A 25,345-nucleotide genomic window follows, 5' to 3' on the forward strand; every position below is an offset into this window, starting at 1 on the left:
AACAAAAATTTGAGAATGTTTTTCTTAGCACCATCACTGAGTAAGACGCACGCAAATACAAAACAAAAACGACAACAAAAACACACAAGGTTAGAGTACAGTACACTTGATCCTGGATAAACAGTTGACACTCTGGAGAAAAACTTGCGCTTTCGAAACAGGAGTCAGAGACGGAAAGGGGACTCTAGGGGAGGCCCACCATTGGCCGGCGTCACATCACCATGACAACAGACAACAGACTGGCCACACCCACAACAAGCTCACAAGCTCATCTGAAGGCTGGCGCAAAAGGGTCTGATGGCTCTCAACAGCAGGTCACATGACACGGACTGTTCAAAGGACCAGAGAGTAACCACAAACCTGTATGCCACAATATTCTTAAATACTGTGCAATTTATTGTCTTATGTTTCTCTGTTAAAAAAAACAAAACACATTTAAGATAATGTTCAAGAGGACCAATATTATGAGGTAACAGAATAAATATATTTGATGCATTTTGCAAACAAAATTACTATATTTTCATAAAATACTGGGGCCCATATTTGGTAAAACATAATCTATGCTCTTCCCTCTTGGTATTTTGGTACACCTGATAAAGTAGAAAACCTCTTACAGTAGAACATGATGACTCTTTAAAAGGGATTTCGAATGTTCCACAGAAAACTATCAGTTTCCAAACCCGGCATGATTAAGGTATGAAAAATACATTTAATATTGCTAAAAGGGAACGTGGAAGCGTTCCGTGGAACATCATGTAAAGCACCTACAGAAACTTGCAGGTTCTTGACTGAACCCTTTCCTGCTCTGTCCTGTTTTGGTTAAGTTGTGGTCAAAGGGTGAACAGAATCTCTATTCATCTCCCACAATGGCGAAGAATCCTTCTCCTACAGGCGAGAAACTGGTGACACGCTGACTCCTCCCACACCTGGGAGTGGCAAACTGTGTCTGTCTGGAGCTGTGCTTGTTTAGTCTAATATATTTCACCTGATAATCTATGTGTGACCAGGGAGAAGGGAAGTAATTAAAACATGGCACTAAACAGAAATGAAATGTTTGTCTATCTGAATATTTCCCTTTGCAAAATATTCCTCTTCTTTCTGGCTGGCATCCTCCAATTGCCGCAGTTCAATTAGTCATGGGACCTTGTTTCCCACTGGATGTTCAAAAGTCATTAAAAATACCACAAACCCACCACAGATTCAAAAAAATACATATAAATATTGCTTGTGGCAAAATGATGAGTCATTTTTTTTTTGTTGCAAAAAAAGGATGTGCAGATGTCTCCCTGCTGGACGTTAACCGTTGAAACAGACGGGGCCGACCTGGAAGCCAAATTTCTGATTGCTGTTTCCGAAGTCTGTGACGGCCACGTCTACGATGGGGAGCACGTCAGCTCTGGGGGAGTCCACCTCCAGGACCGTCCGCTCCTGGCCCTTCCGAGACTGTGGAGACAGAGGCGGGTCCCGCGTTCAGTCAGTGCCGGTCGAGCCGTCTCTCTGCCTGACGCCTATCTTACTGCGTGTCAGTCTGCCCATGTACTCGCTGGTCTATCTGACTACACCTGACAATCGCAATTTCTGGGTGCAACAGGTTTATTGGTGACTTCTAATATTGCAGTTGTAGCTGTATGATAGAGGTCATTCTTTTAAATGAGCTTACCATGCTGTCTGACTGTGTGTAGTGTGAGTATGTAGTTATTTTGCTACTTGCCTTGGTAACCAAGCAAATCACTCATATGGGAAAAATATGAGTAAAAGGCTTTATTTGACAAATTGAAACTAAAATGCAATTGGTGAGATACTTTTATCCTATAAAACTGAATGTTTTCCCAAACGTCATTTATACATGATGCGTGCCTATAAAAGTGATGGACAAATACACATTATTATGCATTACAGTGGCCTTATTTTGGCTGTGTGTGTAGGGGGGCCCACCTGGCAGCCGTCGTACAGGGCCTGTAGGAAGGGGGTCTTGGCCTGCGACAGCTCCTCGTCGTTGCTGCCCTTCAGGCGCAGGGCGTGCTGGTGGCTGCGGGTGGCGCTGTTGTACCACCCGGCCGAGTTCTGGCAGGAGTAGGTGAAGGTCTGCGTCCCCATGGCGCTCAGGAGCTTCAGGAAGGTCAGCTGCACCACTGCTACGGGTTTCCCGTCTGCGTCCACGTAGGAGAACTGAACCGGGAGAGAGCACATGGCTCAGAACCTCAGCACACGGCTCAGAACATCAGCACACGGCTCAGAACCTCAGCACATGGCTCAGAACCTCAGCACACGGCTCAGAACATCAGCACACGGCTCAGAACCTCAGCACACGGCTCAGAACCTCAGCACACGGCTCAGAACCTCAGCCCATGGCTCAGAACCTCAGCACACGGCTCAGAACCTCAGCACATGGCTCATAACATCAGCACACGGCTCAGAACCTCAGCACACGGCTCATAACATCAGCACACGGCTCAGAACATCAGCACACGGCTCAGAACCTCAGCACACGGCTCAGAACCTCAGCACACGGCTCAGAACCTCAGCCCACGGCTCAGAACATCAGCACACGGCGCAGAACCTCAGCACACGGCTCAGAACTTCAGCACACGGCTCAGAACATCAGCACACGGCTCAGAACATCATCACACCGCTCAGGACATCAGCACACGGCTCAGAACCTCAGCACACGGCTCAGAACCTCAGCCCACGGCTCAGAACATCAGCACACGGCTCAGAACATCAGCACACGGCTCAGAACCTCAGCACATGGCTCAGAACATCAGCACACGGCTCAGAACCTCAGCACACTGCTCAGAACCTCAGCACACGGCTCAGAACCTCAGCACACGGCTCAGAACATCAGCACACGGCTCAGAACATCAGCACATGGCTCAGAACCTCAGCACACGGCTCAGAACATCAGCACACGGCTCAGAACCTCAGCACACGGCTCAGAACCTCAGCACACGGCTCAGAACCTCAGCCCATGGCTCAGAACCTCAGCACACGGCTCAGAACCTCAGCACATGGCTCATAACATCAGCACACGGCTCAGAACCTCAGCACACGGCTCATAACATCAGCACACGGCTCAGAACATCAGCACACGGCTCAGAACCTCAGCACATGGCTCAGAACCTCAGCACACGGCTCAGAACCTCAGCCCACGGCTCAGAACATCAGCACACGGCGCAGAACCTCAGCACACGGCTCAGAACTTCAGCACACGGCTCAGAACATCAGCACACGGCTCAGAACATCATCACACCGCTCAGGACATCAGCACACGGCTCAGAACCTCAGCACACGGCTCAGAACCTCAGCCCACGGCTCAGAACATCAGCACACGGCTCAGAACATCAGCACACGGCTCAGAACCTCAGCACATGGCTCAGAACATCAGCACACGGCTCAGAACCTCAGCACACTGCTCAGAACCTCAGCACACGGCTCAGAACCTCAGCACACTGCTCAGAACCTCAGCACACGGCTCAGAACCTCAGCACACGGCTCAGAACATCAGCACACAGCTCAGAACCTCAGCCCACGGCTCAGAACATCAGCACACGGCTCAGAACCTCAGCCCATGGCTCAGAACATCAGCACACAGCTCAGAACCTCAGCCCATGGCTCAGAACATCAGCACACGGCTCAGAACCTCAGCCCATGGCTCAGAACATCAGCACACGGCTCAGAACATCAGCTCATGGCTCAGAACCTCAGCACACCTCTCAGAACATCAGCCATGGCTCAGAACATCAGTACACGGCTCAGAACCTCAGCACACGGCTCAGAACCTCAGCACACGGCTCAGTCTATGCATAATAGAGCATTTTAAGTATTGATCACAACGCAACCCTGACCTGCTGCACATCTCTATCAAAATGCCCTGACCTCATATACCAGGGGCTTTTCAACCTTTCTAGATTCAGGAACCACCACCCAGCCTCAAAGGTATCCAAGGGATCCCCATCAGAAGTTATATTAAAAAATAATTTTGGAACAAGTCGGGCCAGGGTCCCCATACAGTACATTCATGGACCCCCAGGGACTGTTGAAAACCCAGACCCTATACTGATGTATACATGCACAGTGTACCAAAAAGGTTTCTGTTATACTTATACTTCTGTTATATATATGCAGTGATATACTCTACCTGTTTGCCTTTGCGGTACTTGCTGTACCAGGTGCCTGGCTTCTCTCGGTTCCAGGCTGCCAGTTTCACCTGCATTATAGAGACAGAAAGAGCATGACTGAGACTGATGTGTTCAGGTGTATAAGAGGAGATCAGTGAGACTGATGTGTTCAGGTGTATAAGAGGTGATCAGTGAGACTGATGTGTTCAGGTGTATAACAGGTGATCAGTGAGACTGATGTGTTCAGGTGTATAACAGCTGATCAGTGAGACTGATGTGTTCAGGTGTATAAGAGGTGATCAGTGAGACTGATGTGTTGAGGTGTATGACAGGTGATCAGTGAGACTGATGTGTTCAGGTGTATAACAGGTGATCAGTGAGACTGATGTGTTCAGGTGTATAAGAGGTGATCAGTGAGACTGATGTGTTCAGGTAAGAGGTTATGAGAGAGAGCAATGTGTTCAGGTGTGTAGTTTGTGATCACTCACTGATTCAATCCTTTTGTCAGGGAAGAGGCAGGTATCTCCTTCAGCGGTGAAGTTGCAGAAGACCTTGAAAGAGTCTCTGTGACAGCCCTGGTTTGGGTCGATCCAATACTCGCCTGCATAATGGAGACATTTTATGAATATGATCATATCAACAATGAAATTCAAATATCTAGCGGACAACAGGTATGAAGTCATAATAAAGAATCTGAATAAATCTATCTGAATAAAGTGTTGTTTTCTTCAATAGTTATTTTAACGTTGGGGATGAACAGAGATATTATGGTATTATATAAATATATTTGGTATCTGATAATGATCATGCAATGTCTATGGTGATATGCATGGTACTAGGTCTAGTGCAATATCAATAACATAGATGGAACAAGACAGCAATCTTTTTAGATTTCCCATACACTTTTTATGGCCACTTCCATCACAACCCGCATAAAATAAAGTCTCCATCAATCCCAGTATTTTTTAGTGAGAATTGGATTATATGTTGCTTGGCATCGGGAATTTTCTGCAGCCATTGCCAGGCAATGTGCAGCAAATTGACATTTAACTTTAGTAGCCAATATGACCAGTATATCTTCTGGGTTTTACAGTAAAATGGGGAAAGAGTGAAGCATATTCAATTGTCAGTGAAACACCTTTAGATTGATAGGGGCTTATTAGCTAAGCATGGCAGGATTATATCTAGGCAACTGGGCTTGGAACTTAAAAGGGACTGGGTCCATTCCCACTTGGGTGGTAATTGGCTAACTGTTCAGTTTGTTTATTTGCCATAATTAAATGTTTAGAAATGCATACGCTTCCCAAAGGAAAATCATCGGTGTGTCCTACAGTTCTTGCTACACTTCTGCTGCCTGGTAGTACAATCCGTGCAGTAAAACAATCTGCCCTGCCAAAGAAACTCAAAGTTATGAGATCGATGGAGACTTGCAGGGTGACTTCAATTTAAGGGAAGCTGAATCTCCTGTCGCTCTGTTCTCTGTGGCGATAATCTACTGCTGTGTGTCTGGCTTCTGACCGTCTTTGTAGTCCGGATGACACATGAGGAGCTCCTTGCAGGTGCGGGCGGGGCTCTCGTAGGTCCCCATCGGCTTCCTCATGACTTCCACCTCCGTCTTCATGGAGGTGAGGGAGGCGAACACCTCCTCCATCCCCTCGGGATCTTCCAGAGCCTGGTCCCCCTGCAGATACTCATCCTCCTGCTCCTCCTCCTCCACGCCAGCCCCGTCCACCTGGGAGTGCCTTCGCCTTTTCCTCCGTCCCTGCGGCAGAGGGAGCGGCTCCATTGCTGAGGCGGAAGGACCCTGTGGCCCAGAGCGAGGGAGCGGAAAAGAGACGTTAGGGAATGCAAAACAGCAAAAAAGAGAGAGAGAGAGAGAGAGAGAGAGAGGCATTGGGAGACTCACCGGAGGTCCTGGGGGGCCGGCAGGTCCTGTGTCTCCTCGTGGGCCAATGGGCCCCTTAAAAAAGGAGCAGAATACTGTCAGAATCTATACAAACACCCACCACCCACATCTACACAAACCTCACTCAGTCACCCACATCTGCACAAACCTCACTCAGTGATCCACATCTATACAAACCTCACTCAGTCTCTCACATCTATACAAACCTCACTTAGTGACCCAAATCTACACAAACATCACTCAGTCACCTGCATCTACACAAACATCACTCAGTCACCCATACATACAGTACATAAACCTCAAAAACCCACAAAGGAAGATGCCTCCACCCACCTGGTTCCCTTTTGATCCTTTTTGGCCAACCATACCCTGAGATGGAGAGAAGAGGGGAAGAGGAAGAGAGAGGGGAACATGATTGTTAAACACATTGTCTTCTCATAATTTTGCCATGTATTACATTTTTTGCATTTTTAATTGTGCAATGACTAATACAGAAATCCAAAACAGCTGGCACAATCTGGAAAAGGTGGAGAGGGTTGGGTGGAGGTGGGGGAAGGTACAGGTGGGGATGAGTGGAAAGAGTAGGGCTCACAACACTCACAGATAGACCTGTAGGTCCAGGAGGACCATTGGGACCAGCAAGACCACCTAAACCCTGAAACACAGAAACAAGCAGTGTATAAACCGGGGCTACTACTATAAATTCCTTGGTTCAGCTCATTAGTGTACAGTACGATGTGGGAGTGCTCCTACCTCATCGCCTTTGGGCCCCTGCAGGCCCTGGTTCCCTGGCAGGCCCCTGTCACCCTTCTCACCCATCTCCCCTGGGGGGCCGATCAGACCAATCAAACCACCATGACCCTGGAGAGAGAGAGAGAGAGAGAGAGAGAGAGAGAGAGAGAGAGGCAGGGAGAGAGATAGTGCACAAGAGATTGAGAGAGAGACATTTCCAAGGCATGCTTGGGGTGTGAGGTAAAAGTAGTTCAATGGGTTAGGCATAAAGGTGTGACTGACCTTGTCTCCCTTCCGACCGGGGTCCCCTTTCAGTCCCGGCAGACCTGGAGGTCCCTGCAAGGATCACACAAAGGTCGCACATGAGGACTGGGGAGGGTCACATGCTCTCACTGTTTAAGTACAGGCTATACAGAGACTGGTACCAAACCAGATACTGTCCTCACTGCACCGTCTGTGTGGTCTGCCTGTGTCAATGTGCTTGAGAGCCAGTGTCTGGAACACAGTCAGGATACTGTGAGCCTGTGCGTTTACAACATGCCTACGAGTGACTGATTCAACTGTCCAATCATTGTGTGTTTGTATGGAGAGGCAGGACTTTTGATTTGTTAAAGTCAGTGTTTGACAGCTCAAAAAATGGCTCATTACTATTTTTGTGGGATGTGGAGGGAGAGACGGGGGGTGGGGGACTCACCATGGGTCCTGGAGGTCCAGTCTGTCCTGGGGGGCCGTTCAAGCCTTGTTCTCCCTGGAAATGAGACAGAGATGGATGTTTTCAGGTGGACTGAGAATAACACCGGCCTGGATAAATCAACATTTCTCCTCAAATTTTAATTAAGTGGAATGAGTGTGTGTGTGTGAGTGTGTGTGTGTGTGTGTGTGTGTGTGTGTGTGTGTGTGTGTGAGTGTGTGTGTGTGTGTGTGTGTGAGTGTGCGTGTGTGTGTGTGTGTGTGTGTGTGAGTGTGTGTGAGTATGTGAGTGTGTGTGTGTGTGTGTGTGTGCGAGTGTGTGTGTGTGTGTGTGAGTGTGTGTGTGTGTGAGTGTGTGTGTGTGTGAATGTGTGTGTGTGTGTGTGTGTGTGTGAGTGTGTGTGAGTGTGTGTGTGTGAGTGTGTGTGTGTGTGTGTGTGTGTGTGAGTGTGTGTGTGTGTGTGTGAGTGTGTGTGAGTATGTGAGTGTGTGTGTGTGTGTGCGAGTGTGTGTGTGTATGAGTGTGTGTGTGTGTGAATGTGTGTGTGTGTGTGTGTGTGTGTGTGAGTATGTGAGTGTGTGTGTGTGTGTGTGTGTGTGTGTGTGTGTGAGAGTGTGTGTGTGTGTGTGTGTGTGTGTGTGAGAGAGAGAGAGAGAGACTTACTGCAGGTCCAGGAATTCCACGCAGTCCCTGGGGGCCAGCCTTGCCTGGGTGCCCCTGGGGTCCCACTGGCCCTGTCTTCCCAATCAGCCCCTCTGTCCCTGATGCCCCCTATAGCAGGGGAGGAGGAAGGACAGCATGAGTGGCATGACTCTACCTCATGGACCCCTAAACCTGCCCCAACTCCACCATAAACCTCTGCTCCAACTCCACCTTAAACCTGCCCCAACTCCACCTTAAACCTGCCCCAACTCCACTCTAAACCTGCCCCAACTGCACTCTAAACCTGTCCTAACTCCGCTCTAAACTTGGCCCAACTCCACCCTAAACCTCTGCCCCAACCCCACCCTAAACCTCTGCCCCAACTCCACTCTAAACCTGTCCCAACTCCACTCTAAACCTGCACCAACTTCACCCTAAACCTCTGCCCCAACTCCACCCTAAACCTCTGCTCCAACTCCACTCTACACCTGCCCCAACTCCACCCTAAACCTGCCCCAACTCCACCCTAAACCTCTGCTCTAACTCCGCTCTAAACCTCTGCTCTAACTCCACTCTAAACCTGCCCCAACTCCACCCTAAACCTCTGCCCCAACTCCACTCTAAACCTCTGCCCCAACTCCACCCTAAACCTCTGCTCTAACTCCACTCTAAACCTGCCCCAACCCACCCCAAACCCCAACTCACCTTTGCTCCTTTGGCACCTGCCTTCCCTTCTTTTCCTGCAGCCCCAAGATGTCCCTGGGGGGGTTCAGGAGTGAGAGATAGAAAGAGAGAAAGAAAGAGAGATTTATTAGATATATATTATGTCCCCTCTAGCTTATCGCAAATGGTAGATGGGTTATGTCAGAATTTAATGATCAAATCCATGTACTGTATAGCTGTGCATGATAAATCACCAGTGCACATTTGTTATGGCAGAATTCAGTATGTGTGTAGACATAAATTGTCCGTTCTCACCATTTATCAACAATAGTGAGAGCTTGTGAATCCATTCTAAAACAGTTGCAGACGAATACGCTAACAATCTGATAGAGTGATCCATCTGATACTTGCCTTCCCTAGATACTGTACACACAGTGTCACAGGGATGGTAGTCTGCCAGTTAGTTATTTGTGCAAATGAGAAAACTGGAGACCGAAGACCAAAGCAAGATGAAAGGAAATAGGTTCATCATAAGAACCGGCCCTGGGGGGGGGGGGGGGGGGGACAAGCATGCCTCTGACTGAGCCAGTGTAAATGAATGCACCTCTAAACCAGGGGTGTCAAACTCAAGGCCTGCTGGGCTGCAGTGTCCACATGGTTCATTTCCATATGGCCTTGGAAACAAGGTTTGTAAACTCTTTAGCCAATCAATGACTTTAGCACTAAAGAACGATCGACCCTGCAGGCCTCCGGGACTTAAGTTTCTCTCAGTTTTAACAGCTCCCCAATTTTTCATTTTAAAAATAAATACAAAATAATTTTTTAAAGAGAATTTATTCATATGGAAAATGTTCAGAAACAGATTCATCCTATACAACCCTTTTATGAATATTCATATATTTTTCAGCTATTTTGCATGTGAAATTAATAGTTTAATTTTGGGAAACCATTAGCAGCAAGCTATCTGTATACTTCTAGCGAGCCATTTCAGCAAGGAAGGAATTGATCCTAGAAGCACTAAGCATACTTGCTAACTCGTTACTGAGCAAATGCAAAACTGCTAGATGACTAGATATCAATTTTAGTTTGACCTTTTTTGGAAACAAGAAGCATATAAGCTAACATTAGCTAGTTCATGAAGAAATATTACATTACATTATATTAATGGCATTTGGCAGATGCTCTTATCCAGAACAACGTACAGTTGATTAGACTAAGCAGGAGACAATCCTCCCCTGGAGCAATGCAGGGTTAAGGGCCGGGGATTGAACCACTGACCTTGAGGGTCCCAGTCATGTACCTTAACTACTACGCTACAGGCCGCCCTTTTATCAACAATAGTGAGAGAAATATAGAACATAAACAAGCTGGTTAACAACATTTGCTTGCTGCATCATTCCACATAGCACTAAGCAGGTAGCTAGAGTGTTAGCTAACAATTGTTTAATTGTACAAGCACCCTGATAGTTGCCTAGCTTCATAAATTAGTCAAGCGAATAAAGCAAGGCTACCAAGGCTAACGTTTTTCTAAATAAACTAGTTGGTTTTCTGTTGGAATTCTGAGCAGCTTGAGAAGTTTGCACATTAGATAATGGGGAAAGCTTGGGTGAATATTGGGCTCACCCTGTGAACACAAAAGTACTAGGTTTCCCAGCAAACTGATATGACACAGCTCCAAAGCTGTAGAACACAGCGATTAAATGTTTGTGATACAAAAACTATGATGTTATTATTTTACAGATAACAAGCCTTGGCATGTTTTCCATGGAGACTAATTATGTACTGCTAGTGTGGATATGTTATGTTACAGTTCAATGAGTGAGTAAATAGGTAATTAATGTTTCAGCAAAACTCACCCTCCTTCCTGGGGCCCCTGGGGGGCCTGGCTCGCCTGAGGCCCCTGGTGGCCCCTGCAAAGTACAGCACAGATAGCATTAATCATCTCTGTGGAAACTGACACAGCACTTCCAGCAGTGTTGTACAGTACATCACCGTAGAAACACACTTACTGATTTTCCAGGGTCACCAGCATCTCCTTTCTCTCCTGGTCCCCCATCTACTCCCTAAAATAACCACAAAGTGTAAAACAGCACAGAGGTGAGGCGTACAGTGTAAAAGGTGCAGACTGCAGAGTATAAATGAAGTGTAAAACAGTGCAGTGGGGAGGTGTACAGTGTAAATCACAGTTTCTTTTATCATACTCACATTCATACCGGCCTCTCCTGGGGGTCCAGGGTCTCCCGGAAACCCGATGGGTCCCTGAGGGGGGATGGAAAAACAGAAATTATAGAGAGAGTGAGAGAGATTGACAGAGTGAGAGAAACGGATAAAGAAAAAGCACAAGAGGGTTTGATAGAGAGAGAGAGAGCGTATTCGGGGAAGATTAACTCGTCTTTTTCAGTTTAAATCAGTGAGAGCTTCCAGTCACTTCAGCACCACTGCACAGTACACAGTGCGTCTTCCTTCCTTGTCGTGTCCCTTTTGTTATCAGAAATGTCAGGAAAATTGGTTGGTTGTTGGTTTTATTAGCTTTACTGCATTGTCATTTGGCTGTGATTACAGTACAGTTCAGTGTGTCTAATGTCCCTGTCAACTGGAATATGAATAAAAATGAATGAATGAATAAATGACATTATTATTCTGAGAGTGTAGCCCTGCTGCTCAGTGGTACTGTTTGTATGCATTGTGCATAAAGGGACTCGCAGCTGAAGGTGACTTAGAGAACTCGCAGCTGATCCTGCCACAGGAGTGGTCTTGATGGGAGATATACACACAGACCACACACACACACACATACACACAGGCACACACACACATACCCCCATAAACACACACATGTATGCGCGTACGCACACGCACACACACACAGGTCACTATACTCCATAATTTACAGATGGAGAGCAAAATAGAGGGAGTAGGGAGAATAAGGAGAGGCAGCAGAACAGCACTGAAAGAGAGGCTAGGAGAGAAACAGAGGATGCGGATCTCTTGCTGTGACTCACTGGGTTGCCTTTGGCACCGTCCTCCCCAGCAGGTCCCTTAGCTCCGGGGGGCCCGGCCGCTCCAGGGAGCCCCGAGTCACCCTTCTCGCCCAGCTCTCCTTTCTCACCCTAAAACACAGGAGACCAGCCGTGAGTTTCAGCCATCCCACGGAGCGGGCACCACGATGAGGCATGAGGGAGGGGAGAGAGATGAGCTCACCGAGGGGCCGGCCTCTCCAACCTGTCCCGGGCTGCCGGCCTCGCCATCCTCCCCCTGGAAGAGAAGAGTCACACATAGTCAACCAGGGTACCCAGTGACATCCACACACACTGCCCAGTAACATCCACACACAGTCAACCACGGTACCCAGTGACATCCACACACAGTCAACCATGGTACCCAGTAACATCCACACACAGTTAACCACGGTACCCAGTAAAATTCACACACAGTCAACCACGGTACCCAGTAACATTCACACACAGTCAACCACGGTACCCAGTGACATCCACACACAGTCAACCATGGTACCCAGTAACATCCACACACAGTCAACCACAGTACCCAGTAACATCCACCCACACCACCCAATAACATCCACACACAGCACCAGTAACATCCACACACTGCCCAGTAACATCCACCCACAGCACCCAGTAACCTCCACCCACACCACCCAGTAACCTCCACCCACACCACCCAATAACCTCCACCCACAGTGCCCAATAACATCCACCCACACCACCCAATAACATCCACCCACAGTGCCCAATAACCTCTACCCACAGCACCCAGTAACCTCCATATACACCACCACAAATGGTGTACCAAACCCAGCCCAGTGTGATCAGGGCTGGGCTCCAGCACATTGCAGTGGACTTACCTTCTCCCCCACCGGTCCAGGCTGACCGACTCCACCGGGCATTCCTTGTGGTCCCTACAGAAACAGAAGCAGAGACACACCTCATTAGTTGCTCTCTGTGTAGAGAAGCATTGCAGGCTTTTTAACGCCTCTGGGTAATCATACTGCAGTGATGCCACTCACAATTGAGCCTTAGCCAGCGTTAGCTATTTATTCAGAGTTTCATTGTCTAATTATGCTGATTGTCTTAGCTTTTTGTTTTGACAAGAAACGGCATGCTGCCACACACCATCGCTAATTTAGAGATTGCTAATCACGACTCTGCATTTTACAGTATATATTGTCAACAGTATTATCGGGTAATCTACTTCTTGCTGAATAAACACTAGAGGACAGATAATTATACCTTCTCCATGTGGAGGGGCTTAACTGTCTAACTGCACTGAACTGGAAGAGATCCCAGTAAGATTAGCGCCACTAATTACACAAGGAAACATAATTGTTTATTTTTGGCTTTGTGTGGTGCTGTCTGACAAAGTTTTGTAAATGTGTCAATGCACTGTGGTGAAAGGTGGCTTGTACACTCAAGTACCAGCAGATTGAGAAAAGAATCGCCAAACAATGGTGCCAGACCATATTTTTTGTGCTTGCTGATTTTGCCTGGTACAATTGAGCCAACTAAGTGGACCAGAAGGTAGGGTTTGCACTTTTTGAGAGAGTTATTTCATAGGTTCCCATACACCAGATAAGTTCAGTAAAGCAGAGAAAAGTATTTGAATCCAAAACAATTATGTATTTGACCCAGGTATGAACATCCATCCATCCATCCATTATCTGAACCCGCTTATCCTGATCAGGGTCGCGGGGGGGCTGGAGCCTATCCCAGCATACATTGGGCGAAAGGCAGGAATACACCCTGGACAGGTCGCCAGTCTATCGCAGGGTACACACACCATTCACTCACACACTCATACCTACGGGCAATTTAGACTCTCCAATCAGCCTAACGTGCATGTCTTTGGACTGTGGGAGGAAACCGGAGTACCCAGAGGAAACCCACGCAGACACGGGGAGAACATGCAAACTCCACACAGAGAGGCCCCGGCCGACGGGGATTCGAACCCAGGACCTCCTTGCTGTGAGGCGGCAGTGCTACCCACTGCACCATCCGTGCCGCCATCAGGTATGAACAGTGCACTGAGATTTGTATGGCCTTCGAGGTGACCGGAGATTCTAGTTTTCACACTGTTAGCAAACCATGTCTCCTTTCCCTCTGTAGTACAGCTCTGTGATTGCACTGCACTGTGCTACATTTTATAAATCACGAGAACAGGCTTTATGACCGCTCAGTAATGAAATAACAGATCTTGACAGATAACAGTTGTCTCTACACATTTCCCATGCAGAATATGAACTGCATCATTGATTAGCGGCAATATATATATGTAATAATTCATTATTTGTTTGCTGTATCTGATATATGCTTTTGGCAGCAGAGAGTTTTCCCACTCTAAGCCAAGATAGTGTATTAAATTGAAAGGGAGAAGATGAGAAGGGGGGGGGGGGGCAGGCGAGGGGAGAAGGACTAAAAAAACTGACAGGTTGAAAGACAGTGAAGGGGATGAGATGAAAGAGAGGAAGCGTCAGAGAAGACAAAAGAAGAAAAGAAGAGGGAATGAAAGGAAACAGGAGGGCTAGAGGACAGCTGTTTGGCTGTTTAGTGAGCTATGTGCATATGCTTATCCCATCCTGTGAGTTAGCTGGATAAGTTCACCCTTCCAAAGTAAAACCAGCTAGTCCTGTTGTCATCTTATCCAGCTAACTCTGTAATCCAGCTTTGTGATGTGCCCCCCTGTATTCCAACGCAGCTCTGAGTTATGGTTAAAATAAAACTGAGGGATGGACTGACAGACGTTGACAGACAGACGCAGGCACCCACCTCTCCGCCGATGGGCCCCTGGGGACCCCTGGGGCCATGCTGACCTGGTGGACCCTGGAAAGAGAAACACAAATTTACTACATCTTCTGGCACACACACACACACACACACACACAAACAGGCCTGCGCCTATGAAATTATTATTCCGGCCATCTGTCTGATTACCATGGAGACTGTTGGCCTGCATATTTTTGTTTGTCTGCCTCTGAGTTATAATGAAAGCTGACTCACTCGCACACTCCAGAGGGTCACATTCTATCTAATCTTGCCGCCAATGACTGAAGCAAGGAACGTCTTGTCTGGAATTGGTTCTTGGCTGACAGCATTTTGAGTGGGTCCAATCTGGTCACAGTCTTATTAACACCAACCGCTCACCGCACCCCCCTCCCCCCCCCCCCCGTGTCTGCGGTCTGCGACCGACAGCGTGCTACACCCCTTTGCATTATGGCGGCACAGTGGGGGTGTGTGTACTGCAATTCAATCTCTTCTGCCTTCGGCCAAGTTTTGATTCTCTGCAATTGAATTTGTAAGCATGTATTGACATTCCCTGGATCTCTAATTACCATTCCACACACGTACAGGCCAGATTAGAGGAAAAGCGATGATAGATTTAACAGAGATATCATTATAGACTAACCAGACATCGCCTCCTACTTTCCTTCTGTCCTCTTTTTCTTAATTTGTTCCGGTTAATAATAAGCAGAGTTGCCACAGCTTCCAGTCATCCATAGAAACTGCGCTGTACTTAATCACTAAATTCATTTTCATGAAGCATAATTTTTGCAATGTTTCTATGACAACAGAAGGGAAACTACATTTTCAGTGGTAATGGAAAAAATTACCCCATTTTGTTTAATGCACAGTTTTACTTAACTGTGGTAGTAATAGCAGGAAACAATTAAATGGCTGTATACAATTATTTCTCCACGCTTTGGCCTTTCCATTAATTTGGTAGTTAATCTTGGCCTGATCAGTCCATAAAACTTTGTTCCAGAACGTTTGTATCTCATCTCTGTATTTCTTTGCAAATTGTAATCTCTCTATCCGATCTTACTACTGATGAGTGGTTTTCATCTTGTGGTATAGCTTCTATATTGCTGTTCTCTAAGTCTTCTTCGAATGGTTGATTGAGATACCTTCACCCCTGTCTTGTGGAGATTGTTTGTGATGTCACTGACTGATGTTTTGGGGTTTTTCTTCACAGCTCTCACAATGTTGTTGTTGTTTTCTTTGGTCAATCTGTTTGATGTCTGTTTCTCAGTATGCCAGCGGTTTCTTTCTTTTTCATGACATTCCAAGTTTTTGTATAAGCCACCCCCAAAGATCTTTTCTAAGCTTCAAAATGGCTTGCTTTTCTCCCAATGACAGCTCTCTTGTCTTCATGTTGGTTTATCTTTTCTAACACAAATGCAGTCTTCACAGGCAAAACCCAAGGCTAAGACCAAGAGTAGACATTCAGAACTATTTATTGTTTAACCAATCAGTCTAAGAGGACACATCTGGCCAATAAAAAACACCTGTCAGTCACATGTTCCAATACTTTTGCTCACCTAAAAAGTGGGTGGTCTGATACAAAGTGATATGTTCTAAGTTGTTTAACAAATCTAGATAAACATACCAGGAAATAAAAGCTGACATTCAGATCTGTCATCTCATGAACATCTTTTGACCTCAAGCTGTCTTCAGTGTATAGCAAAAACAAAGGAATTCACCTTGCTGTTCCAATACATTTGGAGGGGACTGTAATTCAGATTTATTTTGAAAGCACAAAGATAATGCCATGTCACCAAGAGCATGATGCCTGTGCACATTTTCACATTAAACGCTCATTAAACATTGAACTTTCACTGCTCATGCTGCACTACTTTGTAAGTCGCTCTGGGAAAGAGAGTTTGCTAATAGCAAATTGTAAATTGTAATTGTACTGCAAGACCATCTGCTAAATCTAAACTATAGACATATTATATAATATAGCCTATGATATCTGTGTGTTTAATAACCTTTGGGAAAAGTGAAATATGAGGCTCACCATGAGTCCAGTGTGCCCACTTTCTCCCTTCTCTCCTGGAGGTCCTGGCATGCCCTGCAACCATACACAGGAAGCATTTACACACAGGAAGCAGTTACACACCAGGAAGCAGTTACACACAGGAAGCAGTCGCACGCAGGAAGCAGTCACACACAGGAAGCAGTTACACACAGGAAGCAGTCGCACACAGGAAGCAGTCACACACAGGAAGCAGTTACACACAGGAAACAGTTACACACAGGAAACAGTTATACACCAGAAGAAGTTACACACAGGTCCCAGTCACACGTCAACGTATGGCCCTTCAGTCTCATAGGTAATTTATTAACACTTATTGCATTCATTAAATAGGGGGTGTTGGGGTGCGGGACAATATCAGATGTTAGAACGGTGTATTTTAGGGGCACTGTCAGCATTGCCGTACCTGCAGGCCTATGGGGCCAGTTGCTCCTTTAAAGCCCCGCAGTCCTTCATCCCCCTTCTGGCCATACATCCCCTGCTGCCCCCGTGGCCCAGACTCCCCGTCTACACCCTGAAATATACATACACCACACACCATTAACACGCTGTAAAAAACTCACACACCATTAACACACCATAAAACATACACACACCACACACCATTAACACACCATAAAACACACACACACCATTAACACATCATAAAACATACACACACCATTAACACATCCTAAAACACACATACACCACACACCATTAACACACTCTGAAACACACATACACCACACACCATTAACACACCCTGAAACATACATACACCACACACCATTAACACACTGTAAAACACACACACACACCATTAACACACCCTGAAACACACACAACATTAACACACCCTGAAATATACATACACCACACACCATTAACACACTGTAAAAAACTCACACACCATTAACACACCATAAAACACACACACCATTAACACACCCTGAAACACACACAACATTAACACACCCTGAAATATACATACACCACACACCATTAACACACTGTAAAAAACTCACACACCATTAACACACCATAAAACACACACACACCATTAACACACCCTGAAACACACACAACATTAAGACACCCTCCAACATACATGCATCACACAACATTGACACACCATAAAACATACATACATGACACACCATTAACACACCCTAAAATACACACGCCATTAATAAACCCTAAAATGTACATACACCACACCACACACCATAAATATACACACACCATTAACATGCCCTGAAACACACACATTAGCACATCCTGAAACACACACACACTCATACACGGATACGGCATTAACATCCGCAATTAACATACCCCAAAACACACATACCATTAACATAATCTGAAACACACACAGACACACCAATAACACACTCTGAAACACACACACATACCACTAACACACCTTGAAAAACGCAAATGCGATTGAAAAACCATGAAATCCACTCATGATCAACACACCCTGAAATTTACATATCATTACAACACCCTGAAACACATAATTAGCACACCCTGAATTCACGGGCTATCTTTGAAAGAGGTGCTCTCGGAGCACACAAACAGTACGGACAGGAACAAGAGAAACATACAGGTATTCCGGGCTGGCCAACAGGTCCCTGACTCCCATGTGGTCCGGAGGGTCCCTGGAAGCGATGCAAAATGGGGAGAGTTAGCTCTAATCTGGGTGTCACTGCCCAGGGACAGTGCAGAGGTGTAAAATGACAGTGTTAAATGACAGTGTAACTCACAAATTCGCCTTTGTCTCCTTTACTGCCCTTCTGCCCTGGTCCTCCAGTCTCACCCTGTGGAGACACACAGAGGTGTGAGGCACACACACAAACACTTTCACACACAAACACACTTTCACACACATACACAATTTGGGCAGTACCTTGTCTCCATCCTCTCCGGGGGGTCCTGGAGGCCCAGCTGCCCCCAGCAATCCCACCGTGCCCTGGTCTCCATCATGTCCGGCTGGTCCAATGGGGCCCTTCTCTCCCTGGGGGACAGAAACAGAGAGCAGGAGCATATGAGTGAGACATCCAGCTCGGTCTGGGATCAGAACCCACACAGACCCAGCTGAGTTGGGGATCAGAACCCACACAAACCCAGCAGGGTGAGATCAGAACCCACACAAACACAGCAGGGTCTGAGATCAGAGCCCACACAAACCCAGCAGGGTCTGAGATCAGAACCCGCACAAACCCAGCAGGGTCTAAGATCAGAACCCAGCACACATGGATGGATTTCAGACAGTTAAATCGCCAGACAGGACGGTCAAGCCTTTTTTCTGCGAATTGTCACAGTGTGTGTGGCATTTAACTGGGAATCTCTGCGATTCCTGCTTTTCCAACACTGATCAGGCCATTGGACTTTGGGAATGCGACGGGAATTTTACCGGCTCCCCTTTCTCTCCCATCGGTCCAGGAGGCCCTGAGCTACCAGGACGACCAGGCTGTCCAATCGCACCAGCCGAGCCAGGGGGTCCCCTGTCACCATTGGCCCCCTAAACAGGAAGTGCAGGACAGACATATGAGGAAGACAACTTAAAAATTATATATAAATGACTTTATCAAAGAGCACTAGATATTTACACCATGATAGAAACCAAAATGCCCAAAATCCTGTTTTTAGAGCTTTTCAGAACAGCATTTAATTTGCTTTCGTGGCTTTAAAAAAATTTTTTTTACAACAAGTAATGTAGGAGATTAAGTAAAAATGTACTCCAATTAAAAATTAATTCCAAGAGTGTAAAAGCAATTACAAAATGGCCACAAAATAATATTTTCTTAACACAGGCGTTAGAGATGAAGCTTCAATCCTTTCAGCACTGTGGCCTCAGAGCCACAGTGTCAGAATGATCTCTAGTGCCACATCCCAGCATACAGGATAAGTAGCTCAAACTCCTACTCCAAGCAGATTAATTGCTACTGTTATCACCCCTAGAACATCAGCTGCAGTATAACTTGGCTCGTTATACTGTCAGACCTGAACCCTGGCAGCAAACATCAAATTGAGATTTATGTTGTAATGTGAACATGCCAGTGACGTTTAACGCTTAAAGTAGAAGGGTTTAAAAGACAAGGTCATATATTTTAACACATACTAGCCTTAAGTCACTGTAATAATATAATATACTTACAACACCTCCTGGAGAACCAGTGGGTCCTTCTCCTCCTTTCAGACCAGGGGGACCCTGCAGGGAGAGGAGGTCAGAGGACACCTTAACGCTCAGTCTCAGAACCAGCCACACTGAGTCACAGAACCACACAATGAGACTCAGAGCTGATAAATTGTAATGTAATACAGTTCATAGAAAATAAATACTGGAGATATGTTACCATGGCGCCGGGGATCCCCCTGCCCCCTCTGAAGCCTCGCAGTCCAGCAGGGCCACTCTTCCCAGGAATCCCTGAAGGACCAGGGTCGCCCTGGACACCAGAGGAACCAATGTCAATTACACACACACAGGACCATGAGTATACACTCATCACTATGAGCACATGCATTATTGCACACTTATCACTGTAAGCACATAAATCACCACATACTTTCCACTGTGATTACTGCACTGTGGCCGCTACATGTGTTAGTATGGTGTTACTAACACATTGAACATACTACAGGCAACACCATAACAGTGAGTAGTATCATGGTCCTCGGATGTGAGTTTTATGGAAAAATACAGGAGACAAACAAGTAAATGCATACTAGGGAATTCACTTTTATATGGATGCACTGGAGCTACTAAAACAGAAAATATTAATGGCAAATATTTCACTAGTGTGAGCACAGCAAATGTGTTACGTGTGACAGTAGTATGACAGCAGCAACACTGTGAGTACCGTGGCAGACATAATGATGCCATTATTGTACCTTCGCCCCTTCTTTACCAGCCGCTCCAGGTAACCCCTGCTCGCCAGGAGGTCCAGGTGTCCCAGGGTGTCCCCTCTCCCCCATTGGACCGGTTTCTCCAGATTTACCCTGCAGCACACGGGACACTGCTCACCACACCGCGCAAGCAGAATAGGAGCGGACATCTTTCCAAATTCTTCTTTGTGAGAGGGAACTTACCTGAGGTCCAACCACACCCGTTGGCCCTGGGGGGCCTGTCTTTCCTTGGAATCCCTGTTGAGAGCAGAAAAGCAAGTTAAGATAGAGCACTGGACCCGGAGAATGAGTTCAGGGAGCGCATGATCATGAGCATGAGCATCATTGACATTTTGCCTATTGTGAAAATCATCCCCCTGATCTTGAATTGACATCAGACATCAGACAGTTCTGGAGCAATTCCAGCGAAAAACATGGAGTCTCACCGGCTCCCCCCGCTGGCCTGGATGACCCGGCAGTCCATCTTTCCCTCCTGGGCCCTGCAACACAAGCAAGAGGAGGTCTTAACCATCATTACAGATATAGGAGGACATGACACAACACTGCTACCATTACACATACAGAATATGAACTGACACAGTACCACCAGCCTGGACACAGGAAGTAAATTCCCTTTGTACTGGCACCAGTACGCATTGGCTGTACAATGTCATGAAACTGTTAATGTCACACTTACATTTGGTCCTTTAGGCCCGCCCTCCCCATTCCGGCCCTGGGGTCCTTGAGGTCCCTGTGATGTAAGCAGAGTTTCTGTAAACACACCTGGACAAGGCAGATTTACTACATCTATAACACTTGTAAAAAGGGTCATACACATTCATAACACGTCAATAACAGTATGCTTCACCTATGGTTATGGCTATGAGTAGACAAATGAAAGGTATGGCTGGAATCCTGCAGTGGTCGAAAATGGGTGTGTCTCGAGATCATGTGATTGATCCAATCTAGCTCTATCATGGGCAATGACTGTAGTAGATGTGTGTTTTCAGAACACACTTTTTTAAACATGGCACTTTAACATGACTGCTGAAACATATTAACAGCATGCTGTTCCTCATTGTAATTATATAAAAACGTAATAACTGCGGGGGGGTTTACCCTATCTCCACCTGGTCCTGGGGGTCCGTCGTGTCCTGCAGAACCCTGGGTAGGGAGAAGGAGATGTTTTTTTTAAATTTGTTTCACTACTATTTACAAACTGTAAGAACATGAAAAGTGTCAAATACTTGATATGTGAGCAAATTAGATTAAACTGGCTTAACTGCTTCATAGCTAGCTAGTACTAGATAGCATTAGCTGTTTGTTAACAACCTGTGTAGTAGTTCTGTATGCGAGTTGCCACGCCAAGTTACCATGCTAAAGCTCTAAGGTTGATAATTGGCCATCAATTAAATGTAAAAATTTAACTCATATATAATATAATGTATATAAATATAATGCAACAAACAAGAAAGTAAGATAGAATCCTATGCCTGTAACATAACTAATTAACGCAAAGAAAGCTAAGTTAGCTACCATTAGCAAGGCAAGTCAGATAACTATTTTACCAAGGCAGCTACAGTAGCTAGACAATAGCAGTTTGTTAAATTATATGTTTGCATAAGCAGCATTATTGTACATTAAAGGTACAATAGGTAAGATTTTTGTGTTAAAACATTGTTACAATTGTTAAATCCCTTCATATTATTGAAAAAGGCTCACTGACATGTTGACTCATAGTCCTTAAATTCTGGTTTCAAACTGTACATTTGTCGGGCCGTCACTCTGTATCAAAACATTGTACAGCAGTACAGAAATTCAAGCTCAATGGTTGAAAATTGGTTCTAACTAGCACTGCCAATGGCATAGGTGCTCATTCAGATTTTCCATGTAGCTGCCCAAATTGCACTCCAGACAAGCGATCACTGAAACTCTGTATAGTATTTCTTATTATCCAAGCGAAGACTACATATCTAGTTATAAAACAATACCAGCTTGTTATCGGTAGCAACATGCAAGTTAGCTATATTTAGCTTGACAAATTCACACTATATCCGCTTACGATAAAATATATGAATATGAACATAGTAGCGATTGCACAAGTGTTGTGCTTCTGGTGGATATTTGTAAATTAGCTAGTAATAGCAAATTTGCTTGTTGTTACTGATAGCAAACTGGTATTGTAGATAAGCAATAGCATACAGAGTTTCAGTGATCGATGGTCTCGAGCGCAATTTTGGCAGCTACACGTTCTTTTTTATCTGTACGTGTTCAATGATTCGTGTTTCGCTAAACCTTTATTTCTCTCAAACTGTAAGTTACAGTTGCATCGTTTGTGGTAGACTATCATTTCTTAGTTATATAGTCAGCTAGTTACATAGCCAAATAACTTGCTTGCTCACAATATTGTTGGTTAACTAAAGTGAAAACTTCAAAAAGACTTAAACTATGAATAGTGTTGTGTAGCACACCAAAGTCAAGATTTCATGAAGTCACCTGTTCGGTGAACATTTTCTTATTAGAACAATACGAAAAGACGGCAGGATCTGTTGTGTTTGTCACTGTCAGCTTTCCAAAACAGAGCATGAGAACACTGAACTGTATAATAACGCTTCATATTACACGTTACATTCACAGACTGTAGATTGTGGTTTGAGGTTGTTTGTTGTTGCAATTCCTCTCTTGACTGTTAGGAGTCCGAAATTGCCTATTGTACATTTAAGTAAGCTAGCTTCTGTTCATAGAAGAGGATCCACAGCAAATGTTCATTTTTATTGGTTTTTGGTTGAAGGAAACTCAAGCCTGAACCCCTGAATACACTCTAGGTTCTTAACCTGATGGTTTTCTGTGAGTAAATGGTCCTGATGAAATTAATAATTGTCTGGATATTCAGTCTATTTTCTCACCTTGGCTCCAGGTTTTCCAGTGGGTCCTCTTGCACCCCTACCTCCTCGTGCACCCTGCAGAATAACCCCAAAATACCGTTTTATGTACACCTTAAAACACCCAACTAAACACCAGTGTAGTATCTCAAATGCCCCCCAAAAAACCCAAAATATTCATATTCACAGTACACATACCTCAGAACTAGCCTTAAACAAGCACTTATACACAGACACTGAATAACCTTTGCCAATTCCCACCTACATATAGGTGTCAACTGTAAATTCCGAGTTGATTGTATATGCATGCAGTGTTCCATCAATACCTGCCCATGGTTCAGGGACAGTGAGACTGTGTTAATGGCTATGGGTGGTAAGTGTTACTGTTCAGGGAGGTGTGCCATTCACTGACCGTGGGCCCTCGCTGACCTGCTCCTCCTGGCTGGCCCCCAGGACCCTGCAGAAACACACACACACAGTTACCATGATGATAATTTTGCCTCTCTCTCTCTCTCTCTCTCTCTCTCACACACACACACACACACACAGTTACCATGGTGATAACACACCAGCAGCCTCAAATCCAAATTCAAATGCAAAGCTTCATCACTCACTCTCTCGCTCTTTCTCTCACAGTCCCTCTTTTTCTCATACTCTCTCTCTCTCACACACACACAGACCCTCTCTCTCTCTCTCCACTCACTCTTTTTCCTTTTTCTCCCACCACCCCAGCAGCTCCGGGGAATCCCACAGATCCCTACAGAGGGTGGGATGAAGAGCAAGGGAAGAATCGCACGATCAGTACAGCATCAAATCAACATCCCGATAACATATGTCCAGGGGACCATTTCAATTAATGGATGGTCTATCTTTAGACATTAACTGATGATGTACTTCATCAGTGTTTCTGTACCTTTGGTCCCTGTCGTCCTGGATACCCAGGCAAACCTGGAACACCTAGTTTACCCTTCAGGGAAAAGAGGGAAACATACATTATGATCACACACACGTTTACGTTTATGACATCATCACTGATGCAAAAATGTGAGTACTAAATGACAATAAGTCCATTGATAACATATTGGAAAAACACTTTATTCAGCGAATGCATTTTGAGTACGCCTAATAATCTGTGAGTTTCTGTTCCTGAGGGACAGTCATAATGAAACAAAAACAAGGGCATCTTACTCTACTGTCAAAGACGCATTTTATTGCACTGCTCGACATATTGACAGATCAATAAATAGAGCTGGAAGCAGTTTAAGATGCCTGCTAATTGGCAGCTGGCTGCTCCTCCGTCAGTGTTGCAGATGCAGTGATGCAGTGTCTTTTATCTTATGGCGAGAATAACTCGCTTGCTCAGCCCAGTCAGTATATCCATCTATTAGCGCTCTTCTTGGCAAAACTTTTCCGGTTTCTATGTAATCAACATTCTTTGCGGATATTCAACTTTCGCTTTTCAGAACCCAAGACACATAGCATTTTTCAGTATAATGCTGATATAGAAAAAATTATGCCATAATGAGATTTGTTTGATTATTTATTATCAATTTAGGAAATGGAAAAATAGGTGCCAGTTAAATAGGTGCCAGTTAGTTACCTTCTCTCCTGCAATGCCTGATGGACCTGATTCTCCCAGGGGCCCTGACTGACCCTTCAGTCCCTCTGATCCATCCTCACCACGGCCCCCTGTAGCCCCGTTATCACCCTACAGACAGACAGAGGCCCGACAGAAGGTCAAAGATATTGAGGCAAACAGAGATGGATGTTTTTTGTAATTTTGTGATGTTCTGGGCATTAATCTGTGTTGTCACAGTCTATCACATGGTCTATGATAAAACAAAAGTGTGGCATCACACTCACTTAACAGGTTATTGTGATGCCACTGACAGTCTTACTAGGTCACTGTGATGTCACAGACATTCTCTTACTAATAGCCGTGCTGCAATAGGCAATCTGTTACGTAACCTCTGATGTAAAACTGTGATGTCACACTGTAAACTGTGAT

At 45.5% G+C, this 25,345-nt stretch overlaps 1 protein-coding gene across 2 annotated transcripts in view; it reads right to left on the reverse strand.

Moving 5' to 3' along the window:
- Positions 1 to 904: 904 nt before the first annotated feature.
- Positions 905 to 25,345, reverse strand: part of col5a3a (collagen, type V, alpha 3a) — a 70,250-nt gene continuing 45,809 nt past the window's right edge. For both annotated transcript variants that reach the window (XM_061224358.1, XM_061224357.1), the window contains 38 exons: positions 24,938 to 25,045; positions 24,251 to 24,304; positions 24,041 to 24,094; positions 23,750 to 23,794; positions 23,362 to 23,415; positions 21,575 to 21,619; positions 21,153 to 21,206; positions 20,902 to 20,955; positions 20,660 to 20,713; positions 20,462 to 20,569; positions 19,927 to 20,016; positions 19,728 to 19,781; positions 18,984 to 19,091; positions 18,477 to 18,584; positions 18,334 to 18,387; positions 18,175 to 18,228; positions 16,989 to 17,096; positions 16,565 to 16,618; positions 14,536 to 14,589; positions 12,618 to 12,671; positions 11,954 to 12,007; positions 11,755 to 11,862; positions 10,958 to 11,011; positions 10,762 to 10,815; positions 10,609 to 10,662; positions 8,795 to 8,848; positions 8,111 to 8,218; positions 7,451 to 7,504; positions 7,039 to 7,092; positions 6,778 to 6,885; positions 6,626 to 6,679; positions 6,358 to 6,393; positions 6,025 to 6,078; positions 5,637 to 5,922; positions 4,607 to 4,719; positions 4,139 to 4,207; positions 1,936 to 2,169; positions 905 to 1,443 (listed from right to left, as the gene is read on the reverse strand). In XM_061224358.1, the coding sequence (XP_061080342.1) occupies positions 1,297 to 1,443; positions 1,936 to 2,169; positions 4,139 to 4,207; positions 4,607 to 4,719; positions 5,637 to 5,922; positions 6,025 to 6,078; positions 6,358 to 6,393; positions 6,626 to 6,679; positions 6,778 to 6,885; positions 7,039 to 7,092; positions 7,451 to 7,504; positions 8,111 to 8,218; positions 8,795 to 8,848; positions 10,609 to 10,662; positions 10,762 to 10,815; positions 10,958 to 11,011; positions 11,755 to 11,862; positions 11,954 to 12,007; positions 12,618 to 12,671; positions 14,536 to 14,589; positions 16,565 to 16,618; positions 16,989 to 17,096; positions 18,175 to 18,228; positions 18,334 to 18,387; positions 18,477 to 18,584; positions 18,984 to 19,091; positions 19,728 to 19,781; positions 19,927 to 20,016; positions 20,462 to 20,569; positions 20,660 to 20,713; positions 20,902 to 20,955; positions 21,153 to 21,206; positions 21,575 to 21,619; positions 23,362 to 23,415; positions 23,750 to 23,794; positions 24,041 to 24,094; positions 24,251 to 24,304; positions 24,938 to 25,045 (3,063 nt within the window). In that variant the 3' untranslated portion in view covers positions 905 to 1,296. The remainder of the gene's footprint in view (positions 1,444 to 1,935; positions 2,170 to 4,138; positions 4,208 to 4,606; positions 4,720 to 5,636; positions 5,923 to 6,024; positions 6,079 to 6,357; positions 6,394 to 6,625; positions 6,680 to 6,777; positions 6,886 to 7,038; positions 7,093 to 7,450; positions 7,505 to 8,110; positions 8,219 to 8,794; positions 8,849 to 10,608; positions 10,663 to 10,761; positions 10,816 to 10,957; positions 11,012 to 11,754; positions 11,863 to 11,953; positions 12,008 to 12,617; positions 12,672 to 14,535; positions 14,590 to 16,564; positions 16,619 to 16,988; positions 17,097 to 18,174; positions 18,229 to 18,333; positions 18,388 to 18,476; positions 18,585 to 18,983; positions 19,092 to 19,727; positions 19,782 to 19,926; positions 20,017 to 20,461; positions 20,570 to 20,659; positions 20,714 to 20,901; positions 20,956 to 21,152; positions 21,207 to 21,574; positions 21,620 to 23,361; positions 23,416 to 23,749; positions 23,795 to 24,040; positions 24,095 to 24,250; positions 24,305 to 24,937; positions 25,046 to 25,345) is intronic.

This window comes from Conger conger, chromosome 16 (assembly GCF_963514075.1).
Source record: "Conger conger chromosome 16, fConCon1.1, whole genome shotgun sequence".
NCBI classification, from domain to species: domain Eukaryota; kingdom Metazoa; phylum Chordata; class Actinopteri; order Anguilliformes; family Congridae; genus Conger; species Conger conger.